Here is a 21,866-nt window from a genome sequence, read left to right on the forward strand (position 1 = left end):
TATAATGGTTGGATATATGGACACATTTGTGCCAGCTCTAAGCAACCGATTATAATATTAATAGTAATAATAATAATAATAAAATAATATTATTATAATAATGTAATTATAATAATAATAATAAAACCTCATGTTATAACATTTTAAATGGATAATAGGCAGAATGAGTGAAAAGCAGGATTCACTCTGATTGTATGTAAAAATAAAGAAGCAGTTAAAATGAATGATTTTTTGAGGCTGTATGTGCATTCTGCTGTCTAATAAAGAACGTTAATGAAACATTTTTTTATTATTAAAAGCACAAAATAAAAGTGTCAGACAAAAAAAAATGTGCAGTTTGGAGAACTTGGAGAATCTGGAAAGTGTTGCAGTGCACAATAACAAAAAATACAAACAGATCAATCAAGAGGACCAAATTTATTGTAATATTGTAATATCATTTGAGGGGTTTCATATAAAATTATATCTGATTATAGATTTTAAATTCTGCATGACATTTTACATGACATAATCTGACCCCAGCAGCAATAGAATGAATAACTAACTGTATATTGAATTGTTTAAACAAGTAGCTAAAACCCTCACTGCACTCTTTTGCACTGACCTACGTAAACATTTATATGCAAAGTCAATTTTCAATTTCATCAAAAACAATCCTGAGCTGACTTGAGATATAGGCTAATGAGCAATTTGATAGTAACAATGACATTTGTAGTGTTTCCAAGACCGTCATCAGCTGGGTCATTTGCTGCGAAATTCCTTCGCAGTGTGTGAGGAGGTTTGAATGCCCATGGTTTGTTTTAAACTGCCCTCTTTCACACAATGTGGTGAGGAACAAGATACTGATAAACAACTCTTTTCACAGTTTTTAAGGTCTATGTGTCTGTGAGCGCCCTCCAGTGGTTAGAAGGAGGCCAAAGACAGCAGCGTTGATGACACACTGGATGTATCCGAAGGATGGCACACCGTATGTCTCGTAGAGGAATCCTCCAATGGTTGGGCCCACAGTGCGCAAAAGAGACTGGACCGACGCACACAGACCCAGCATGGTTCCTAAATACACCACACAGAAACCACATTTAGGGCTTGATTCTTCCCTTTCTGAATGCTTTACGCAAGTCTACAATCAATTGCTAATTAAAATGGCCAATTACGTGTTTGTTTCAATTTTATGTTCATGTTTGTGAATGTAAAGTCTACAAAGTTACAAAGGTTTGGCCTGGAGGAGTTTGGTTTTCATGTTGAGGACACACTTCTGTGCTCTGAACGGAATTATAATTTTCAAAACACTCACTATCATTCAGCTTACTCCCTGATTTATCAGGGGTCACCACAGCGGAATGAACCACCAATTACTCGGGCATATGCTTTATGCCATTCCAGCCACACAACTTTCTAATTGATATTGGAAAATCTGACATTATTAAGCCCTATGAAACGCATTTTTCCCATTTCATTTTTTTAAAATCTTTATGTTTAGTTGTTAACTGGTAAAGCTAAATTTAATAATCAAACAGTATATCCTTGCTATTTGGAAAATTAATCATTCTACTATATAACAGTAATATTTTCTACAATATGCTTGAGTATGTGTTTAGTAAATCATAATACACCATTCAAACAGACATAGGACATTTATAGACTTCATATTAATGTTTATAGTCATAATAAGCCTCTACACTCTCAGAAATAAAGATACGCGAGCTGTCACTCGGGTGGTACCTTTTCAAAAGGTACACATTTGTACTTAAAGTGGCCTATTTAGTACCTCAAAAGTATACATTAGTACTTACAAATTTTAAGAGGAACACATTTGTACTATTTAGGTACTAATATGCACCTTTGAGGAATCAATATGGACCTTTTATGTAAAAATTTGTACATTTTGAAAAGGTACCACCCCAGTGACAGCTCGCGGACCTTGTATGAACATTAATGCTTTATCGAAATAAAAACCATATATAATAACTTTATTGACACTAATTACTATTTTTTAAGTCATAGAAGTTCAAAAGTTTTGTAATAACCTCCAGTATCCCCTCCAGGGTTTTTCCAGATGAACATTTCAATCAGTGCCTTATTAAAGGTTAAAACAGAGATTTTTTTTTGCATTGAAATACTGTACACTACTTCCTGTATCACAGTTTGATGAGGTTTACAGCAATACTTTAAATTCATCAATCTAAAATTAGCCACATTTCATACATTCTGCATTACAATACAATATCATGAATACATATAATGAATACAATTGCTGAGAAAGCTGAAATGCACATATGATAATGAATGCTTTGTTTTCTCTAGAAAAAATGCAGTAGTAACAGACTGGGCCATCTGACCAATAAGACCATTCAACACTCTGCTACATATACTGAGAGTAAACAGGTAATGCTACCATGTATTTTATGACGAAACAGGAGACAAAATTAGGAACAATGATATACAACCGGCCATTTAAAGAGAACAGCACGAGAATTTTTTACGAAAAAAATGCTTTGACTCTAAATGTGTAAATAAATCTTATTAAAATAATAATGTCATTTTAGTGCGATAGGAAATCGTCCAAATTAAAGTATGCATTGTACTCATCCTTCGTCAAAGGTGCAAATCTGATCCATGAAGGTACCACTACAGTGACAAGACTCTTTGTACCTTAACAGTGTCAAATATGGTTCTTCGGGAACTACTTAAAGGAATTTTTCTTTATCCAAAATGGGTCAATTTCTTTTCAGTAAATATAAAAAAATCAAACACTTTCTCCTATGTACAATATTAAAAAAAAATTCGCTCCATTTTTCACACAATACCTTTGTAATTACTTAAACGTTCATTTAATTGACTTAATTTTAAAATAGAAATATAATTATGCAAGTATTGTAAGGAGATGTGCACAAAGTTTGATTAGTTTTACAATACTAAAATGTCTGCATGAACACTTTGCATATGCAGAACTTTTGCCAGCTCATGTGCGTAGTGGAAAGCAAACATCAAAAGGTGCGGCTATCAATAATGAAACTGTATCTATCAGAAAATGCTTACCAAATGTTTAATAAAAATGCCTTAAATGTTTAGTTTACAATATCTATAGTTTTGTTTTACCAGTTGTTTGTTTATGAGTTTTTTTAAACATGTGCTTTTAAATGATGATTCAATATTTAATATGGAAATTGTTCATAAATCACGTTGCCTTTCCAATAATATTAATTTTCATAGATATTGTAATAAAGAAGGAATTGTCCAACACGTATGTACCTTTTTATGAGAACAATTGTGTACCATCATTTTAATTGTACCATAAAAGGTACAGAACAGCATCATGAGAGGTCTTTTCTGTACCATATAAGGTACAACTTTTTCAAAGGTACAAAACTGCTCCTTAAGGAACATTATTTGTACCACTTTGTACCTTTTTTTCTGAGAGTGCAGTATTCAGGTTCAGAAATTGAATAAACATTAAAATAATGCTGTATAGTCTTCAGCGTTTAAATAATTCAATTCAATTCATCTTTGTTAAAGCTACAAATGTTATCATTTTTTGAGCCACAATTCTTCGAACTCACTTGGAATGCTTCCAGTTACAGGTGGTAAAAACACATGAAAATTATAAACTTTCATTTTATTGTGGTTAAACTATGTGATGAGTCCACAAGTCAGGTGTTGTGAACAGTGGTGTCAGGTCAATTATAATCCCAACTCGACATTGTGCATCCTGTGTTATGGTGCATATTGCAATGTTAATGCTGGTCTAGAAAAATATACTGTGCAGCCCTAATGTGCATGTTTGTGGATTACCTGTGTCAGCCGGAGACACACTCTTGGTCAGCATGCTGTCTGTGATGACATTGAAGACACTTAGAGAAAACATCATTGGTATAACGATGAAGCAAAACTGAAACACATTTGTCATCAATGCCTGAAAAACACACAAAACAAATATAATTAGGAAATACACTAATAGAAGACATGCTACCTAATCCTGTTTGACAGACACTACTGTAAAAAAAAAGAAAAAGTAAGGAGCCCGATAGCAGTTTACCTGTGCAAGGCCCACTAGACTAGAAACCCCAACAGATAGCAGCAGTAAAGAATTCTCTGAAAAGCTAGACGTCAGACGCCCGATTACAGCCCCTTGGATCACCTTAAAAAACAGTAAGACATTAGTGTCATTTATTCACAAAGCTACACCATCTGTTCTCAAATGTAAAACAATGTACAGTAGTCAACATTTGAAGTGGATCAAAACAGTTGCCTCATTCACACTAGCAGTGACTTTGTAGGTGCCTGTCGATCTGGGTGGCGATCTGCTGCAAACAGTGTGCAGGTCTGTGTAGGTCTACAGCACAAGAGAATACATCCAGCCTCTGAGTGAGCTGAGAGAGGATGATGTGAGCTCTATAGGTGCTCCTATTGGCTGTCACTCAAGAGAGCCGCTCTTTTATTTGCATCGCTCAACACGCTCACCTGGTCGTCAACGGTTGTTGCCGCTTGCATAGATGGTGGTCGCCACAAGTAGCTCGGTCTTCGCTTAAATGAACTGTCGCTTGTCTATTTGTCACTGCGAGTCGCTCATGTGTGAATGAGGCTTAAGAAAATTGGTGTTGTTCATTAGTTTTAGGAAAAGATTGATGAAAGCTTTTGATCCACTTCAAATGTTGACTACTATAAACGGCATATGATTTTTACCATTTGCACTATACCGAAGTAAGCCATCAAATAGCCATTCTGCTCTGCCTTCAGTTGGAAGAAGTTCATGGCAATGATGGAAAACATAACTTGAAATATACCTGAAATCAAAACAAAAAATAACAAAACTGAAGAAGCAACACATATTTCTATTGAAATGTGTCTCCTTGTTGGGTACCTGTTTACATCATGCATTTCCTCTGGATAGCTGTATGATTTGTGAGCAGTTCCATATACATTTTACCACATAAATGTGTCTCTGCTCAACTGATATAAATTTGATCTTGAAATCCCATGTTATATACTAATTTTATTAGGTTACATTGACTAAAGCATCATATACACTGCATTTTATTGAGCTATTGTTGTTTTTTTTTTAAATTAAGGTACATATTCAGCATACAAAGGATTTCATATACAGGGTATATGCAGGAATTATAAAGGTCATTTCAATACTTTTTCAAGACTTTTTAAAGACCTTCTCAGAATATTTTAGAACCTCATTGCCACTTCAAATTCTAATCAATATCAAATCTTTAACTTAATAAACAGTTTTAATAAACAGCTGCAGTTAAATAAATCAATGGAGCACAACCATGCAACAGAACTCAGATAAGCTCGGAAGAAACAAAGCTTAAAAGAATAAGCTATGTGGTTGTTTCAGTGACAGGCTTCAGCCACTGTTTAAATTTATATATCTCCAACCAGGAGTACACAAAATAATTTTTTCCCGTTTTGTCGTCTGTTTCACTCTATGGTTTCGCAACATGTGGAAACCGTCACATCACCTTCCCGCATTTGTCATTAATTATGTGACATGACCTACATGCCCCGGCCCAAAGCAATCGCGTGGATCAAGCACACTGTTGTTAATATTAGGAGGAAAATCAATATATTTATGCTTTTTTTGGAGTCAAACACTTTGGATAACGCTTGAACAAAAATTAAGACCTTGTAAAAACGCAATTAAGACTTTTTAATACCTTTTAAGGCCCTTTATTTTCTCATAAATTATTTATTAACTTTTAATACTTTTGAGACCCCGCGGACATCCTGATATAGTAAAACATCATCACAAAATTATTACAGGTTAAATAAAAAATTTTGTCAAGTCTCCAAAGGGTTTAAATTCATTTATGTATAACTTTCTCTCCTAAAAACAAAAAATTGTGTCTTTGTAAATGATTGTATTTTTCTATTATTATTCATCTCCATTCACAGAGGAAACACAGGTGCGTCTGTGTTGGGGATACTGATGCTGTCATTTGATTTTAATTTAGCATTCCAATTTTACTGCTTCATGGTTAAAGTCAAAAACAAAACAAAATGAAAAAATTAAACAAGATGCAAACTACAAATCCGATCAGAAAAAAGCATGAAGTGATCAGGTGTAAAAAGCCCCAATATGTGTAAAGTCAAAATAGCAATAGATAATACTGTATGTGCTCACCTGTCGGCAATCCAGATATAATCTTCACCGTAAAAGTCTTTGCAACACCTGGAAACTTCATCAATCTAGTGATTTCCCCCATATTAAACACAGACTTTGATGAGCCCTTCTCTAAACACAGAAAAACGTAATCATATAAAAATATATATCAGAATTATGTATAAATGTAAAATGAGTTTCTAAATGCTACAGCAAGAGTATTTCCTTCCAGTCTTGTTTAGTGTACAGTATGTCTGTGTGTTTATATTATACCGTCACTCTCCGGAGTGGTTTGTGTTTTTGTCTGTTTAGGAATGAAGTTCAACACCAACATCAAAGAAACAAAACTCCCGACAGCCCCAAAAGATGCTGCAAACCTTTCACTGTAAAACACACAAAATGCATATTCATTGAAATTTTAATATCAGTGCTTTCATCTAAGTAAGTATGCTGCATACTTAGATATATGCATACAGTTGAAGAAGTATTTATTAGCCCCCTTGCAAAATTGGTTATTATTTTTCATTTTCCCCCCAGGGCTGTTTAATGAATAGAACACTTTTTAAGCATACTAGATTTAATGCAACATAGGCTCATTCTGAAAACGTGTGTGTGTGTGTGAGAGTGTGTGGAGTTTCTGTGGGTTTCAGCATGCCATGGCAAGTGATAGAGATACAGCGCAAATGCAAGGTGAGGCCAAATCACAGCGCATTGCTGTCATTGCACAAAAACATAACGAATTGCTTTTTTTAATGTTGTTGCAAAGATAGCCTAGATCAGTGGTCACTAAAAGCCAGATCGAGGTCTGTGTCTAGGCCCAGAAGCGTCCCATACGGACGCAGACATACAGCAGTTCTGTTACTTCAGTAACGCTGCTGCTGGGTGTTCTTCCGCACCTGATCTCTTCTGCTACTCACTGTGTTTACTCATCTGCTATCAGCTTTCTTCTGTAAGTACTGTTCCTGCTGAATTAAGAGAGAAGAGCTGAACACTCTCTTTGCTTAAGAGCTCTCTGAAATCATAATAAAATCATAAAGAAATCCTAAATAAAAATGTGTTGTTGCCTTGGTAAAGCAAGCATAATGTAAACAGAAGTAAACAATACTTTAAAAGTGCTCAATAATTAGGATGTGTTGACATAAATATTATCTGTAGGCATTTTTTCTAAGCATAGCACAAACCATGCCGTACTGAAACCATGACCCTAAAACCATGATACATACCGATCCGTGAGTATATTGAACATAGACGATAGGGTTCAAATCTGGCGAAGAACGGTTCCAGAAAGCAGGTAAGACAAAAACAAACCCCCCCCCAAAAAAATAAACAAGCAAATAAGAGGGTGAGAATGTGGTAAAATCTAAAAGATGTGAAAAATGGCTTTCATTTTTCTTTGCTTTTGAAAACACTATTGGTTGGGTTTAAGGAAGGAGGAGGGTGAGTCAGTAAATCAGTCGACAGCGGCCTCGATTGGATTAACGTGAGAAGAGTAGGTGCAAATGGCACTCGCTAGAGAAATTTGAGATCTCAAAAAGCATACACAGCGGCCTCTGGTGATTTGGAAAACAAAAACTGCAAAAAAACAAACGTAGCTCTTGGGACATATTTAGCTCTGTCCAGAAATGTATATGGGTGCGTTCTCAGAATGAGCCTGGACTCATTTCTAATAATACATTTTTTCCATGATAACAATATATAATATTTTACTAGTTATTTTGCAATGTACTAGTATTTAGTTTAAAGTGCAATTTAAAGGTTATTGTGGTTAAATAGGCAAGCTAGGTCAATTAGGTAAGTGACTGGACAACAGTGGTTTCTTCAGTAGTCAATTAAACATATATATGTCTTAATAATATTGACCCAAGACATATATGTGTATTTCTTTCAGCCAAACTAAAATAAGACTTTCCTTCTGTTAAAGAAATACACAATTGAAAATGCTGTTAACAATGTCCTTGATCTGTTAAACTTCACTTAAATATTTGAAGATTAAATATTTGAAAAAGAATTTAAATGTATTCAACTGTATATGCATTAAATTGATTAAAAATAAACAAGTAAATAACACTATTTAAAACGTGTTTATTTGAACTTTCTATTGATCAAAGAATCATGCAAAATGCATCACATGTTAAAATTTGATTTCAAACTGAAGTAATGTTTAAAAATATTGATAAAAAATGCGGCCTTAATGACTTCTTTCAATCTTTTACAGAGCTATAAATGTAGCAGAGGTGGGGTAGTGGGTCCTACCCAAAGCGTGTGCTGAGGGTCCCGCCAAGAGATGATCCTGCAATCATGCCAATGCCAAAGCAGAGGCCCAGTTTCCCAAGAGCCTCCGCACGTTTCTCCTTTTCTGACAGATCTGCTACCACCATCTGAGCTCCTTCATACAGATACAAATGTCTTCACATATGTGTGTACAGTGTGTATTTGACTTAATTGTATGTGTGTAAGAATGCATGGGTTACCTGGTAGGGCGTGCATGAAAACAGCAGGTAGTTTATGCACAAAAAGCATAAACGGGCTGTCTGCCACAGTCAACAGTAGGAAATAAAAGACTGATGCTCCACAAGACACAGAAAGAGCAGCACGGGCTCCGAATATATCTGCAAACCTAGAAAACGACACAATAGCTGCTTTTCCACTATCGTGCCAAACCGTTCTAAGAACACTTCGGTACGGTTACGGTTGTTTCTCCACTGAGCCTGGAACGGCGCGGCACGATTACAAACCGTTCTTGGCCCGGAATTTTCGCCACGGTTAGACAACCGTGCTGAACTGTGCTGACAGATTCTGTGTTGACGTCGCGACTCGGTTGCTAAGCTACCACAGCTGGCTCAGCAGAAGCGCGCTAGTCATCAGACATCCTCAATAAACTACAGTACATTTAATATAAAATAATGATCCAGGTCTAAACGATATTTAAAAAGGATTTTAAAACCATAGAGCAGTCTCTGGAAGAGAAGTGAATAACTCATCACATTCTTACGAAGATATTTTATTCATTAAAGTTATTATTTTATTGACTTGAATACAGACCTACATCGCTTGCCTGAATGTGAGTTTATTGCACACAGCGCTGTATTCCACAGCACAAAACTCGCTCTGAGCGACTTGCGCTGCTGACTTTTTTTTCCTGCTGCGCATCGAATAAAGCGAATAAAGTCACGCTTTGCATCGTCGATGTCCAAATTCCACAACAACATCACTATATCAATGGAACACGTACTTGCAGACTCTTTAAAAAACGAGGAAATAATTGCACTTTTTAATTCAAAGCCAGGACAGCTTGTTAATACCGGCGAGACCACCTGAAGGACGGCATGTTCGTGTTGTAATGTCGGCCGTCCAAAAGACTTTGCTTGAAAGCTTTACGGAGCGGCACTGTAACTGTCCAAGGTACTGTTGTATGATTTATATTATAGCATATGCACTAATAAACAAGTCAAAAGAATGAATGAATTAAATAAATATGGATTCTTAAATGTCAGTATTGCTTTTACTCAAAAAATATCAATACGTTTTCACAAATGTTTTATAAAAATAAAATGAGCAATTTTTATCATTTCAGCTATAGGCAATTATATGATTCAATTATACATAAGTTATATGACATTTATGAGGCATGTAACATGTTTCTGTGCTTTTTTTTTTGTGGTGATCTTTAATATAGCTACGCAAATATTTTCTAAAACGTCTAGCAATAATTCGCCTACAGCTTGTTAGTTAATTATGAACACAAAAATAATTATAATAATAAAAATAAAATGATCAAAATAAAAAAATAATAGAGCATTATTTTGCTAAATATAATAGTGCTTTATATGCTTTAAATCCTGCGATATATTTTCATATTCGTTTTTTTTCACTTGCTGCATTCGTTATTTAATGTTTGAATAGTAAAACAAATAACAGCCATCGCTTAATTGGTTTCATTTTACCATCAAAATGTAGTATATTTTATATCATTATCAACTTTTTATATAAAAACGCAGTGTAATTTAAATAATTGTTTAAAATGAAATAATTTAAGTGCTGTGTTTTTATTAGTGAAAGTGCCCGCTCACCTTTGACAAGGCCTGTCCAAAATTATATTTCTGCCACTATAATGCAAATGCATTATTATTGTTGTCTTATCATTGTTTATTTTTCTGTTATGTTCAGAGATTTTAAATATTATTTATTTCCCCTCCAATTATTTTCAATCATCACGTTACATTTTGGTAATTTTCCCTCTAAATAAAATTTAGCCAGAGCTGCGCAATATATGAATAAATAAGGGTGCACATGTACCTATATTTAGCACCCCTATATGATAGAGCGGCATAACAGTGTTTAGTCACATGGTTGCTTTTGCTTTTATGAAAAAAATAAATAAATAGTTTCGGCTCTTATTTAACTTTAATTGAACAAAGGGAGCCACTGGCAACTACTGATGCGTTTTGTGTAATGTTTTAAAGAGCTTTGTCGCAGCACGACAGTGGAAAATGAAACCGTATCCGTGCTGTCTGGCCCGGTTTGGCACGGAATGGAACAGTTCTGTTTAAAGAACGATTCAGCACGATAGTGGAAAAGCGGCTAATGACAGCACAGCCAATAATGTGAACATATGAAGTCACAAAATGACTCATAAGTAGGGCATAGTAGACATTTTTGCCATTTCTGTGCAGAATTTTGCATAAAATCTGTGGATGTATGTGGAATGATTTTAGGAGTATTGTAACTAAAAGCTTAATATATCAATTCAAATATAATACTTTTTTCACTTGAATTTAATGTTTACAATGCAAATCCAATTAGATCCACTTATTTGGTAAACAAAGCAAGTCTCTCATATAATATATCTACTTTAAGACAGAAAATATTACTTTACAAACTGTATTGTAAATAAATCAAATGACCTTTTCATATTACCCAATAATATTACTGAAAATTATTACAAAACTAATTAAATATAAATTTACGCAAGTCAATAAATAGACTCAACGATGGGCTGAAAATCTGTTGATTTCTGTGAACGCAGATTCCATGTGGGCCTACTCATAAGTTGCACTGTAATTTGTACTGTATCACTTAAGCTACATATCAAGTACTGAAATAATGCTTAATAATAAAATGGAATATTTCATACCTTCCATAAATGGGGCCTCCAAGCAGCTGAATCACTCCGACTGTAGTCTGCAGATACCCGAACCAAATAGTGTCGAACCCGAGCCTCCTCGCCAAATACTGTTACACAAGACAAAACTTAACATTAAATATAGTACAACCCATAATTCAAATCTGTCACACTAACTATTTATATATATATATATATATATATATATATATATATATATATATATATATATATATATATATATATATATATATATATATATATAGTGACACCCGAAATAATTCATACCCTATTCCAGGAGTAATCAGGGTTTGTCACAGAGGAATGAACCGCCAACTTATCCAGCATATGTTTTACAAAGCGGATGCCCTTCCAGCTGCAACCCAGTACTGGGGAACACCCATACACTCTCATATGCGTGCACACACATATACCGGGGCCAATTTACTTTATTCGATTCACCTAAAGCGCATGTCTTTGGACTGTGGAGGAAACCGAAGCACCCAGAGGAAAGCCACACGAACACAGGAAAATATATATATATATTAGGGGTGTAACGATATTAAAACCGAACTGAAATATCGCGATACACCAACCACGATACGTATCGCGAAACTCTTGTGGCGTACCGCGGTACTCTCACGCCCCCTGCTGCCCATTGTTGAGGTTGACGTCACTTGTCTCTAACTAATTGAACCAATTTAAACACATCTTTATTATCATATTTGATTAAATTGTTTTAGTAATGATGAGGATTTGTTCTAAATATTATATTCTAAAGTTAGTATTTTAGTGCATGTCATGTCATGTGACTTGAGTAAGCATCACATTACTACTGGACGCAGGATGGCTGCTTCACATAGTACTGAGATTGCAGATCCCCCAGACACATTTAAGTCATCTGTGTGGAAACATTTTGGTTTTCCAGTTGAGTACAGGAATAGAATTCGTGTCTAGACAAAGCCTTACTTGTAAGGAAAAACATTTAAAAAGTGTGGTAATTTCACAATGTGAGGGTGTAAGCAACAGAACTGCCAACAAAAGTGATTTATTGTACAAAAGTAAAACCAGAATAATGCCCAAATATAAAAAAAGAGAAATATTTACACTAATAAAAATAATATAATAAAGTAACAAATTCAAACAAAAGTATAAAAAAAAATTTGTTAAACTCGAGCAAGGGGGTGATAGTGAAGACAAACAAAAGAAATAAATATAATAAAACAATTCTAACTCATGAATAACCCCTCTTACCTCGCTAAAACTGATGAAAAGTAAAAAAAGGTCTTCAGCGACGTGCGCCGCATTCTTCCATATACTGAATAAAATAAACAAAGATGACTTTCACCTCTTACCTGATGTCTTTAACAGTACATTTTCTACGTGTTTGCAAAATAGAAATCGTATGACATTTTCCCTATCCACCTTACACTAAGACTGAACTTGAGGAGATACAGCTATATTGTCGGAGTTAAAAAATAATATACAAATCAATTGAAATAAAAATGTTCAAACCTCACAAAATTTCTTAAAGTGGGCAAAAGTAATGCAAAATAATTTTACCCAAACGAAAGTTAAGCAAAAACAACGAAAATCATAATCATGTCAGAAAAATACACGAAAAACGAGATCAAAGGAAAAAGCGCTCTCTCTCCCGCTCTTCCTGACATGCTTTTTACATTCCCGCGCTGCGTCGCCAAATGATGATAGATCGGTATCCTGACCAATCAGCTGTCAAAATGCGGGCCTACAGAAATGACAGGCATCAGCTGTCGTGAAGGCGGACCTACATAAATGACCGGCATAGAAGGAGCGGGAGAGAGAGAGAGAGATCGGGAGGCAAACATACAGCCGGCTACAACCCTAACATTAGTTTCAGACACAACCGCAATGTATTTTACTGGTGAATATGTCATGAAAAAACACTTTACAAACACATTATATGTATATTTTTCATTAATTTAAACGGAAACCTATCTATCTAAATGAAACCATATAATCAAAAATGAGCGTCTGTGTCAGCACAGAGATCAAGCCTCTCATCGGAGAATGTGGATATTATGGTGTTTTTGAAGAAGATCTTCCACTAGTCTACACTGCAGTTATTTATTTAATTTTAGTTTACTTAGTTAAGATGGCTGCTCTGAAGAGAATAGTTTTTTTTTCTGACTAGTCTATATTGGAGGTATTTATTTCATTCTAGTTGTTTACTCGGGTATCCTGACTGTACTAAAAATGCGATGACAAAGTTAATAAAGAAAAAGTTAAGATGTTCTTGTTATTAAGTGAATTGTCCCTTAGCATTGCTGTTAACATGACATCAACCCTAACCCCACAGCAAACAGAAACCGAACCGTACCGAACCGAACCGAGCCTTTTGTGTATTGTTACACCCCTAATATATATATATATATATATATATATATATATATATATATATATATATATATATATATATATATATATATATATATATATATATGAATTATCTGCTGTTATAGTTATCAGTGATTTTTCATAAATGTGTTCTGGTTTATGTTTATGCTAATCAAAATACTATTATTTTTATAAATAAAAGCATTATTTAAAATGTTTTTGTAATAATAACTTGTTTAAACATTGCACAATACATTGTATGATACTATTACTATTTATATTACTATTAATAATACTGTTTGTGATTAAATAAATGCAGCCTTGGTAATAAACAAAAATATTAATATTGCCAAGCTTTTGACTAGTTGTGTGTCTTTGTATTGTATGTAAATTTGTTGTAATTATGCACAAAATAAAGGCTATCATTTAGTTATAAATACAAATATATTATGTATAATGATTTATAAGTCAAAATAACAAAAACAGAGTACAACATAATAGTGTAATAACAGTTAGTTCATATGTCAAAATACTGGAATGTCACAAAAACAAAAAAGGCAGGCATTTTGACAGACACACTCCCCTTACTTGCAGTTCAGACTGACTGGTGGTTTTATTTATTTAACATCTGATCGTAAATGAATAAGGAAAAAAGCAGACAAACCGGTGTTATGGAGAACTGGAGGAACATCCAGGTGATTTCCAGAGCCGCTATGAGGTAGGTGATGTAAATCACTTTCTGCTTTGCTGCAGGATCCATCATCACCCAGATCACTGAAGTAGATTTACCAGCTTTATGTTTTTATTCTCTGACAGTTCTCCTTCCGCTGGATCACCTCCTCAAACAGGTAAACAAGTGCATCTGTTCCAAAGTGTCGGTCTCTGAAGATCACACACAGGTGCCTACTGTATAACAAACCGATTTAAGTGACAAAGCACATTAATGTGAGGTAAAGGTTAACAGCCGAGCTGAACTTCGACCAGTCCTCAAACTCTCAGCAGGTTAAAGGATTTGAGCTGCTTGCTCTAGCGGCGACAGAAAAGCTTTACAACATAATATAGTCTTTATATTATTTACACTAACGTATTGATATTTGCAAAGACTTACGGTACTCAATAAAAGATGTTATCGTTTCATCCCCGAACAAGAACACGGCTGGTGATGTTTACCGTCGGAGTCTGTTTACCCTGACCGAGTAGCCTACAAACGCTGTGACGCATATGCATAACCGCTTCAGGTTATGAAACAATAAAAATAAACGTATAGATGTTTCTAAAGTGCAACATAATATCATAAATGCAAAGTACTCGCCATTTTGTTGCAGATAACATAGAGGAAATACCTCCTCCTCTGCGTGTCGTGACCATTAGAGGCGTGACTAACGTTACTACAATGCAATACACGTGTAATGTGACTAAACGGAAAATAAGTTCATTGTGTAGATTGAGGGAGCTTTTGCGTGGAGAATGTCCGAAAGGTGACTTTACCAATTAAAAGCAATACTTTTGGGAGATAAGAAATATTTTGAAATACAAAATACTGTATTAAAATCTGTTATTTTCTGTGACTTACTCTGGTAAGACATGTGCAGTTCCAATCTGGTGATGTAATAATAATGCTTGTGTATCTAAGACAAACAGTTGTTTACCTATCTGCAAGCAAACAATCTCCCCAACACATCTCCAAAAACCTAACTATCAAACAAAGCTTTCTATTTTTTATTTACTTTTTATTAAATACTAACATTAAGTCTTCAGTATATTTTAAAATGACAGAAGCAACACACACTAAACACCAAAGTTATGTCAAATAAAGTGCAGCATTTTTATTATCATAATATAATACAGAGTTCTTCTGTATGCTTTCTTACTGTGACCAGCAGTATCAATAAACTTTTTTAAAATATATGTGCAGTGAAGTACAGAATACCTAAAAATGAAACAAGCAAAAAATCCTTGGAACAACACTTCAGAAGTTCAGAATGAGCAAATATTTACAAATATAACAATTTAAGTGCATAAACATGGTACAGAGTTATACTCTGTTAAAACTTTGTTGTAATAAATTATCAGTAGGCATATACAGAACATTCACTGGCCCGATTCTACAAAGAAAAAACAACAACATTTACAATCCAGGAACAGACAGGTCAAAATGTACAGGATATTCACTGAGAATATTCTATTCCAGAAGAAACAATAAGACTGCTAACAAGTGAGAGTTAATTTACTGTCCTTATGGTCTATTTATGATCAACCTGTGACATCGTGAAATTGTTGCTATATTAATGTCATCGACCTGAAAATTAAAACCTGATAAAACAGCTCAGATGCAGCTTACAGCATCACTCGATGGATGTGCACAGTCAACTGCCATGTTATAAATCACAGAATATGGGACAGAATATTTTTTGTCATGTCATCTTACATCACTGAATGTAAAATTATATATTTCTATTTTAAATTTTATATAGTCATATAATTATACATTTTATTTTATTAAAAAAATCCCTGCAGTTACATTTCTGTATTTATAAAAAAAAACTTTATTTAAAAATATTTCTACATACTTATGTACCTTAATGAACAAATGTCTTAATCAATAAATAAGCTTTGTTTTTTCCCTCATTAAATAAAACCCAATTTTAAAATTAAGTAAACAAAGAAAAAAAAAAGATTGCCTCAGCGAAGCGTTTAACGTAGACGGTCAAGCCTTATGGTAGCCATTTTTGCCTTTTTTCAAGGGCTCAAAGTTCTCATAAATAGTGAGTGCAGCTGTGTTCTGGTAGATCAGATCTACATTGTTTCCAGTTCGAGACTTGATGATGTCCATGGCACACTGGTTAAGAAAGACATATTGATCCTGAAAAAGCAAACACCAACAATTATAGAAAAGCAGATGCTCTTATTGTTTATAAAACAGTTATTGAAATTCAGACATTTATTGATAAAGATCTGCAGTGCAACCATTAAAAATGTTCTGTATCTGCTTGTTAAGTTGTGACGAATGGAATACCGTTTCTGGGTCCAAGCCACTACTCAGCTGAATAGAGAAAAAATTGGTTTATGACTTCTTTTTAGTCATATCACACATTAAAGTGTTTTTTATATATATAAAATCTTGTTGTACACAACACTCTTTGGATTTGCTGCATCACAGACATCAATATTTAAACAATTTATAAAAAATTAATCACGTCCTAGCCACTGGATATTGGGCATGGATATATATTGCAATCATGATTTTTAAAAGTATCACATTGCTTTGTAAACTTTTATTATTACTATTTGTTGAGTCTCGCCATACAGTGTGGTAGAGCGCTTGTACCCAGAAGATGCTTTGCGTGATGTCAGAATTAACAAGTCTTAACAAGTGATAGTAAGAACACAGTGTGAATGTTCATAATATATCTATTATTTGTCATTATCACATGGCCTACTGGCTACCATCCATAAATTGTCTAATGAATATGCAATTCAGAATCTCAGCAGAAGTAGCCAGCCATGCATGTGCGTCTCACCTACTGTTTTTACTGTAGATAACTATGAATTCAGACATATGGTACTACTCCACTCACATACTATAACAGATCACTCAGATCATTAGGATCATATAAACTAGAAGTTCCAAGAGTTCAGTCAAAGCAGGGTGAATCGGCTTTTAGCCACTATGCTCCTTGCTGCTGGAATCAGCTTCCAGAAATGATCAGATGTGCTCCAACATTAGGCACATTCAAATCAAGACTGAAAACACATCTGTTTAGCTGTGCCTTTACTGAATGAGCACTGTGCTGCGTCCGACAGATTGCACTATCATGTTTTTCTCTTCTTCTTCATTCTTTTATATCACATTTTACCTGTTTTTATGTTTTGTTTTGTTTTTACGCATTTTTATTATTTGTTTTTATTTTTATTTTACTTGTTTCTTTTATTCTTGTTTATGTAAAGCACTTTGAATTGCCATTGTGTATGAAATGTGCTATATAAATAAACTTGACTTGCCTTGCCTATACAGTACAGAAGTGTGCATTGAAGTGTGCAGCTTTGGTGTTACCACTTATTTATAGCAAATGTATACTACTTTATTTTATTAAACAATATATAAATAAAAAGACAAAGAGAAATTAAAAAATGTTTAAGGTTTGGTTCATCTAAAAACTAATATTTAATTCCCTTCAAATACTGCCATCCATTTTTTTGTTTTATTTGATAGAACAGTAGGACGACAGGAAATAAAGTGGGAGAGAGAGAGGGTGGAACAGGATTGGGAAGGTTGATGAGTTGGGATTCTATCTCGGGACACCTGAAGCAATGTTGCAATAGTCGAGCACTAACCACTGGGCTATCATTGCTGACATACATTACCTGACAAAAGTCTTGTCGCCTATCCAAGTTTTAGGAACAACAATAATAACTTGACTTCTAGTTGGTCATTTGGTATCAGAAGTGGCTGATGTGAAGTGGCCTGAAAGACCCCACGCACCCACAACACAGAATATTCACACTCCTACCCTCAGGGAGGAGGTATAGGAGTGTGAGATGCAGGACTGCCAAACTCAATAATTATTTTTTTTCCCATCAGCTATCAGACTTTTTTAAACGAATAACCAGTGGACATAAACGGTTTCATTTTTTTTCTCAGTAGCACACTATATTCTCCATCCCAGTTTGCACTATTAATGCATACAATTGCACTCAATCTGCTCTGGCCTTCATACTGTTGTTTGCATATAGGCCAATTGCACTTGGCACTTTTTACATAATAAGCACAATTTTAAGAACTACTATACATTGTTTACATGTGTTTACATTATTCCACAATCAGTAGTATATATTATTTACACTTATGGATATTTACATTTCATAGTTATACTTCTGTCACTTTTTTGTATATACTGTATGAGTATGTCGTGTATGATATGTATGTTATGTGTATGACTTCACTGTGGAAAGCAAAGTAAGAATTTCATTGTACAGGGAAACGTGTTTCCTTACTGTGCACATGACAATAAACTAATTGAATTGAATTGAATTAAAAGGCAAAAGCCTCTAGATTACACTTAATTTACTAAAAAAATTATCATGCCTTGATTTTTAATTATTTAATTAGGGCAGTAAGGTCTGACCATGATTAGACAAAAGTCTTGTCACTTAACAGAAATAATGTACAGTATAGAATATAAAGTCATGGTGCAGTGGAAAAAGAGTTATTATTGTGTATGACTTCCATGAGCTTGGAGGACTGCATTCATACATCTCTGCAATGACTTAAATAACTTATTAATAAAGTCATCTGGAATGGCAAAGAAAGCCTTCTTGCAGGACTCCCAGAGTTCATCAAGATTCTTTGGATTCTTCTTCAATCCCTCCATCTTACCCTAGACATGCTCAATAATGTCCATAACTGGGTTGGCCAATCCTGGAGCACTTTGACCTTCTTTGCTTTTAGCAACTTTAATGTGGAGGCTGAATTATGAGAAGGACACTATCCTGCTGAAGAATTTCTATGCAGTTTCCAAGAGGTCTTCTGCAGTATTTGCGATGATTGGGATGCAGTTCAACAGATGATTCATCTAAAAAAATCTACCTTCTGCCACTTTTCCAAATGATCAACTAGATGTCAAGTTATTGTTTGTTGCTCTTACAACTGGGATTGACGACAAGACTTTTGTCAGACAGTGTACTTTCAAACATTTAAGGTTTTTTTGTTTTTTGTTTTGTTTTTTGAACACAAATTAAGTATTTCTGGAGGGAAACATTTGGCAACATTCATTAAAATAGCCTCTTTAGTGTTCAACAGAAGAAAGAAACTCAAACAGATTTGGAACAAGTGGAGTGTGAGTAAGTGATCACAGAACTCTAAAGAATGTACCTCTGTTTGCACCATGAGGGGTCTGTGCATGCGTAAGTCATGGATGATCCCATATACATCCACTACACCATCCCGCTCGATCTGGAAGATTAACCTATCAATGGCAATGAAGGTACCTGTCCGGCCCACACCCGCACTGTATTTAGAAAATAAAAAGTGAAAACAATTTCTTTTTGTGAGTACAGTAATACCACGGTCAGGTTTGATTTTATATCAGCTTATTGAGGAACTCTTCACATACCTGCAGTGCACAAGTGTGGGGGAATGTCTTGAGTACTCATCCATGTGCTCTCGGACCAGATGTCTGAAGTTGATGAGAAGCTCAGTGGTCTCAGGAACTCCATGGTCTGGCCATGCAGTGAAATGGAAGTGACGAACCGATCGAATTTCTGCTGTTTTCATCTGTAATGAAAGTAATTGTCCCATACAAAACATTTATATATTTTCATGAATTTCAACAGACTTACTAAGAAGGCTGAATAAGTGCAACATCAAATCCTATAAATGCACCGATTAAAAAGAACAGACTGCAGATCATTCCATTATGACCAACATGAGATATCCAGAGTAACCTAAATTAGCATAAACAAGCATAGCTGATGATAGTTGGGTGCATATAATCTACTCAAAATACATATGCAAAATTTCACATTATTTCGTCACGAATACAAGTAAATATGTGCACATTCGTAAATCACATTGCACAATTAATTCATTCATTCATTCATTTTCTTATCGGCTTAGTCCCTTTATTAATCCGGGGTCGCCACAGCAGAATGAACTGCCAACTTATCCAGCACATTTTTACACAGCGGATGTTCTTCCAGCCGCAACCCATCTCTGGGAAACACCCATACACACATTCACACACACACATTCATGCACTATGGACCATTTAGCCTACCCAATTCACCTGTACCGCATGTCTTTGGACTGTGGGGGAAACCGGAGCACCCGGAAGAAACCGACGTGAACGCAGGGAGAACATGCAAACTCCACACAGAAACGCCAACTGAGCCGAGGATCGAACCCAGCAACCTTCTTGCTGTGAGGCGACAGCACTACCTACTGCGCCACTGCGTCGCCATTGCACAATTTAAAGTATATTTAGGGTATCCATTCACTGACTCCGTTAAGCACTTTAACTCCATGTTATCTTCACAGCTTGACGAGTTTGCACCTTTGGAAGTATGGTTTCTTAAATTTCAATTCTTCAGCTGATCAATGTAACAAGTTTATCCATTACTTTACTGTTAAGATCGAGAGTACATACGGATCAGTAACTTCTCGTACTTCTGAACGCAGTCTGAAATTCAGTTTTTAAATTCTGAATTTAAATAATACTTAATTTTGGAATGGTTGAAATTACTTTGTTGCTATTACAATGAAGTCCATGAATACAATGAATAAAAGTATGTGAGATCCCGTTTTTTTTGTTCATTAATTAAAAGAATACTTTACCCAAAAAAGCTCATCATTTCCTCTTCCTTGTGTGGTTTTAAAACTTTGTGAGTACCTTCTTCTGTTGAACTCAAAAGAAGATATTTTGAAGAAAGCTAGTACCTATCGACTTCACTTATTAAAAAAATTCAATGGAAGGTAATAGGTACCAGCACCAAGCATTTTGTAACATTTTCTCTTTTAAGTTCAACAGAAGAAAGAAACAAGTGAAGGATGAGTGAAGGATAACATAAGTTTCATTTTAGGCTAAAGTATCCCTCACATAACATCAGTTGTGAATTTATCATTGAGTCTTGGAGTCACCCCTCCTGAAATAGAAATTGCTGTTATTAGACCAGTCCACAAAATGCCTGGTGGTGATGTTTACATTTTCTCCAATTACAAGATAATTTCTGAGGACTAACTGTAAGCATAACCCTAACCTTAAAATTTCTGGCCAAGTTCCTGGAATATATTGTGGGCAATCAGTTGAACAATTTCATATCTCTACACCATGTTCTCAAACCATGTCAGACGAGTTTCAGGAAGGGGCACAGTAACTGCTTTAGTGAGGCTTGTAAATGATCTTCTTACTGTAGCTGACTCTGGGATTAGCAGTAAATTGGTCTTGTTAAATTTCACTACTGCTTTAACAGCATAAGCCACTTTCTTTTGTAAAACAGGCAGTCTAGCCGGCTGCATATCTCTGGAATAGTTTCTGCCTGGTTTCAGTTATACTTAACAAATCATGTCCAGTTTGGTAGCCAGGGAAAGTTTTTATTAGGTATTGTGCCTGTTTGATTGGGAGTTCCTCAAGGTTTAGTATTGGGCCCAATCCTGTTTAGCATATATATGTTACCATTTGGGCAGATCTTCAAAAATATGGCCTTATGCACCACTGCTTTATGGAAGATACCCAGATTTACATCACCACTTGCTCAAAT

At 34.9% G+C, this 21,866-nt stretch overlaps 3 protein-coding genes across 8 annotated transcripts in view; 1 reads left to right on the top strand and 2 right to left on the bottom strand.

Annotated features, from left to right (window-relative positions):
- Positions 1 to 21,866, top strand: part of esyt2b (extended synaptotagmin-like protein 2b) — an 860,030-nt gene that overhangs the window by 194,303 nt on the left and 643,861 nt on the right. The window lies entirely within an intron of this gene.
- Positions 399 to 14,963, bottom strand: slc67a1 (solute carrier family 67 member 1). 5 transcript variants are annotated; one of them, XM_073906682.1, is made up of 12 exons: positions 14,923 to 14,963; positions 14,719 to 14,820; positions 14,275 to 14,492; positions 11,247 to 11,344; positions 8,584 to 8,729; positions 8,366 to 8,498; positions 6,386 to 6,495; positions 6,134 to 6,244; positions 4,684 to 4,784; positions 4,037 to 4,138; positions 3,793 to 3,913; positions 399 to 1,053 (listed from the first exon to the last, which is right to left on the bottom strand). In XM_073906682.1, the coding sequence occupies exons 3-12, from the start codon at positions 14,371 to 14,373 to the stop codon at positions 869 to 871; spliced, it is 1,206 nt and encodes a 401-aa protein (XP_073762783.1). In that variant the 5' UTR covers positions 14,374 to 14,492; positions 14,719 to 14,820; positions 14,923 to 14,963; the 3' UTR covers positions 399 to 868. The 5 variants fall into 5 exon arrangements, with proteins under 5 accessions (XP_073762783.1, XP_073762782.1, XP_073762784.1 ...); XM_073906681.1 differs by having other exon boundaries at positions 14,275 to 14,516; XM_073906683.1 differs by lacking the exon at positions 14,719 to 14,820.
- ptprja (protein tyrosine phosphatase receptor type Ja) overlaps positions 16,318 to 21,866 on the bottom strand; it is a 57,514-nt gene continuing 51,965 nt past the window's right edge. The window contains 3 exon segments of the mRNA NM_001136242.1: positions 16,318 to 16,473; positions 19,483 to 19,618; positions 19,724 to 19,884. Of these exon segments, the coding sequence (NP_001129714.1) occupies positions 16,318 to 16,473; positions 19,483 to 19,618; positions 19,724 to 19,884 (453 nt within the window).

Source organism: Danio rerio, chromosome 7, assembly GCF_049306965.1.
Source record: "Danio rerio strain Tuebingen ecotype United States chromosome 7, GRCz12tu, whole genome shotgun sequence".
Classification (NCBI taxonomy): domain Eukaryota; kingdom Metazoa; phylum Chordata; class Actinopteri; order Cypriniformes; family Danionidae; genus Danio; species Danio rerio.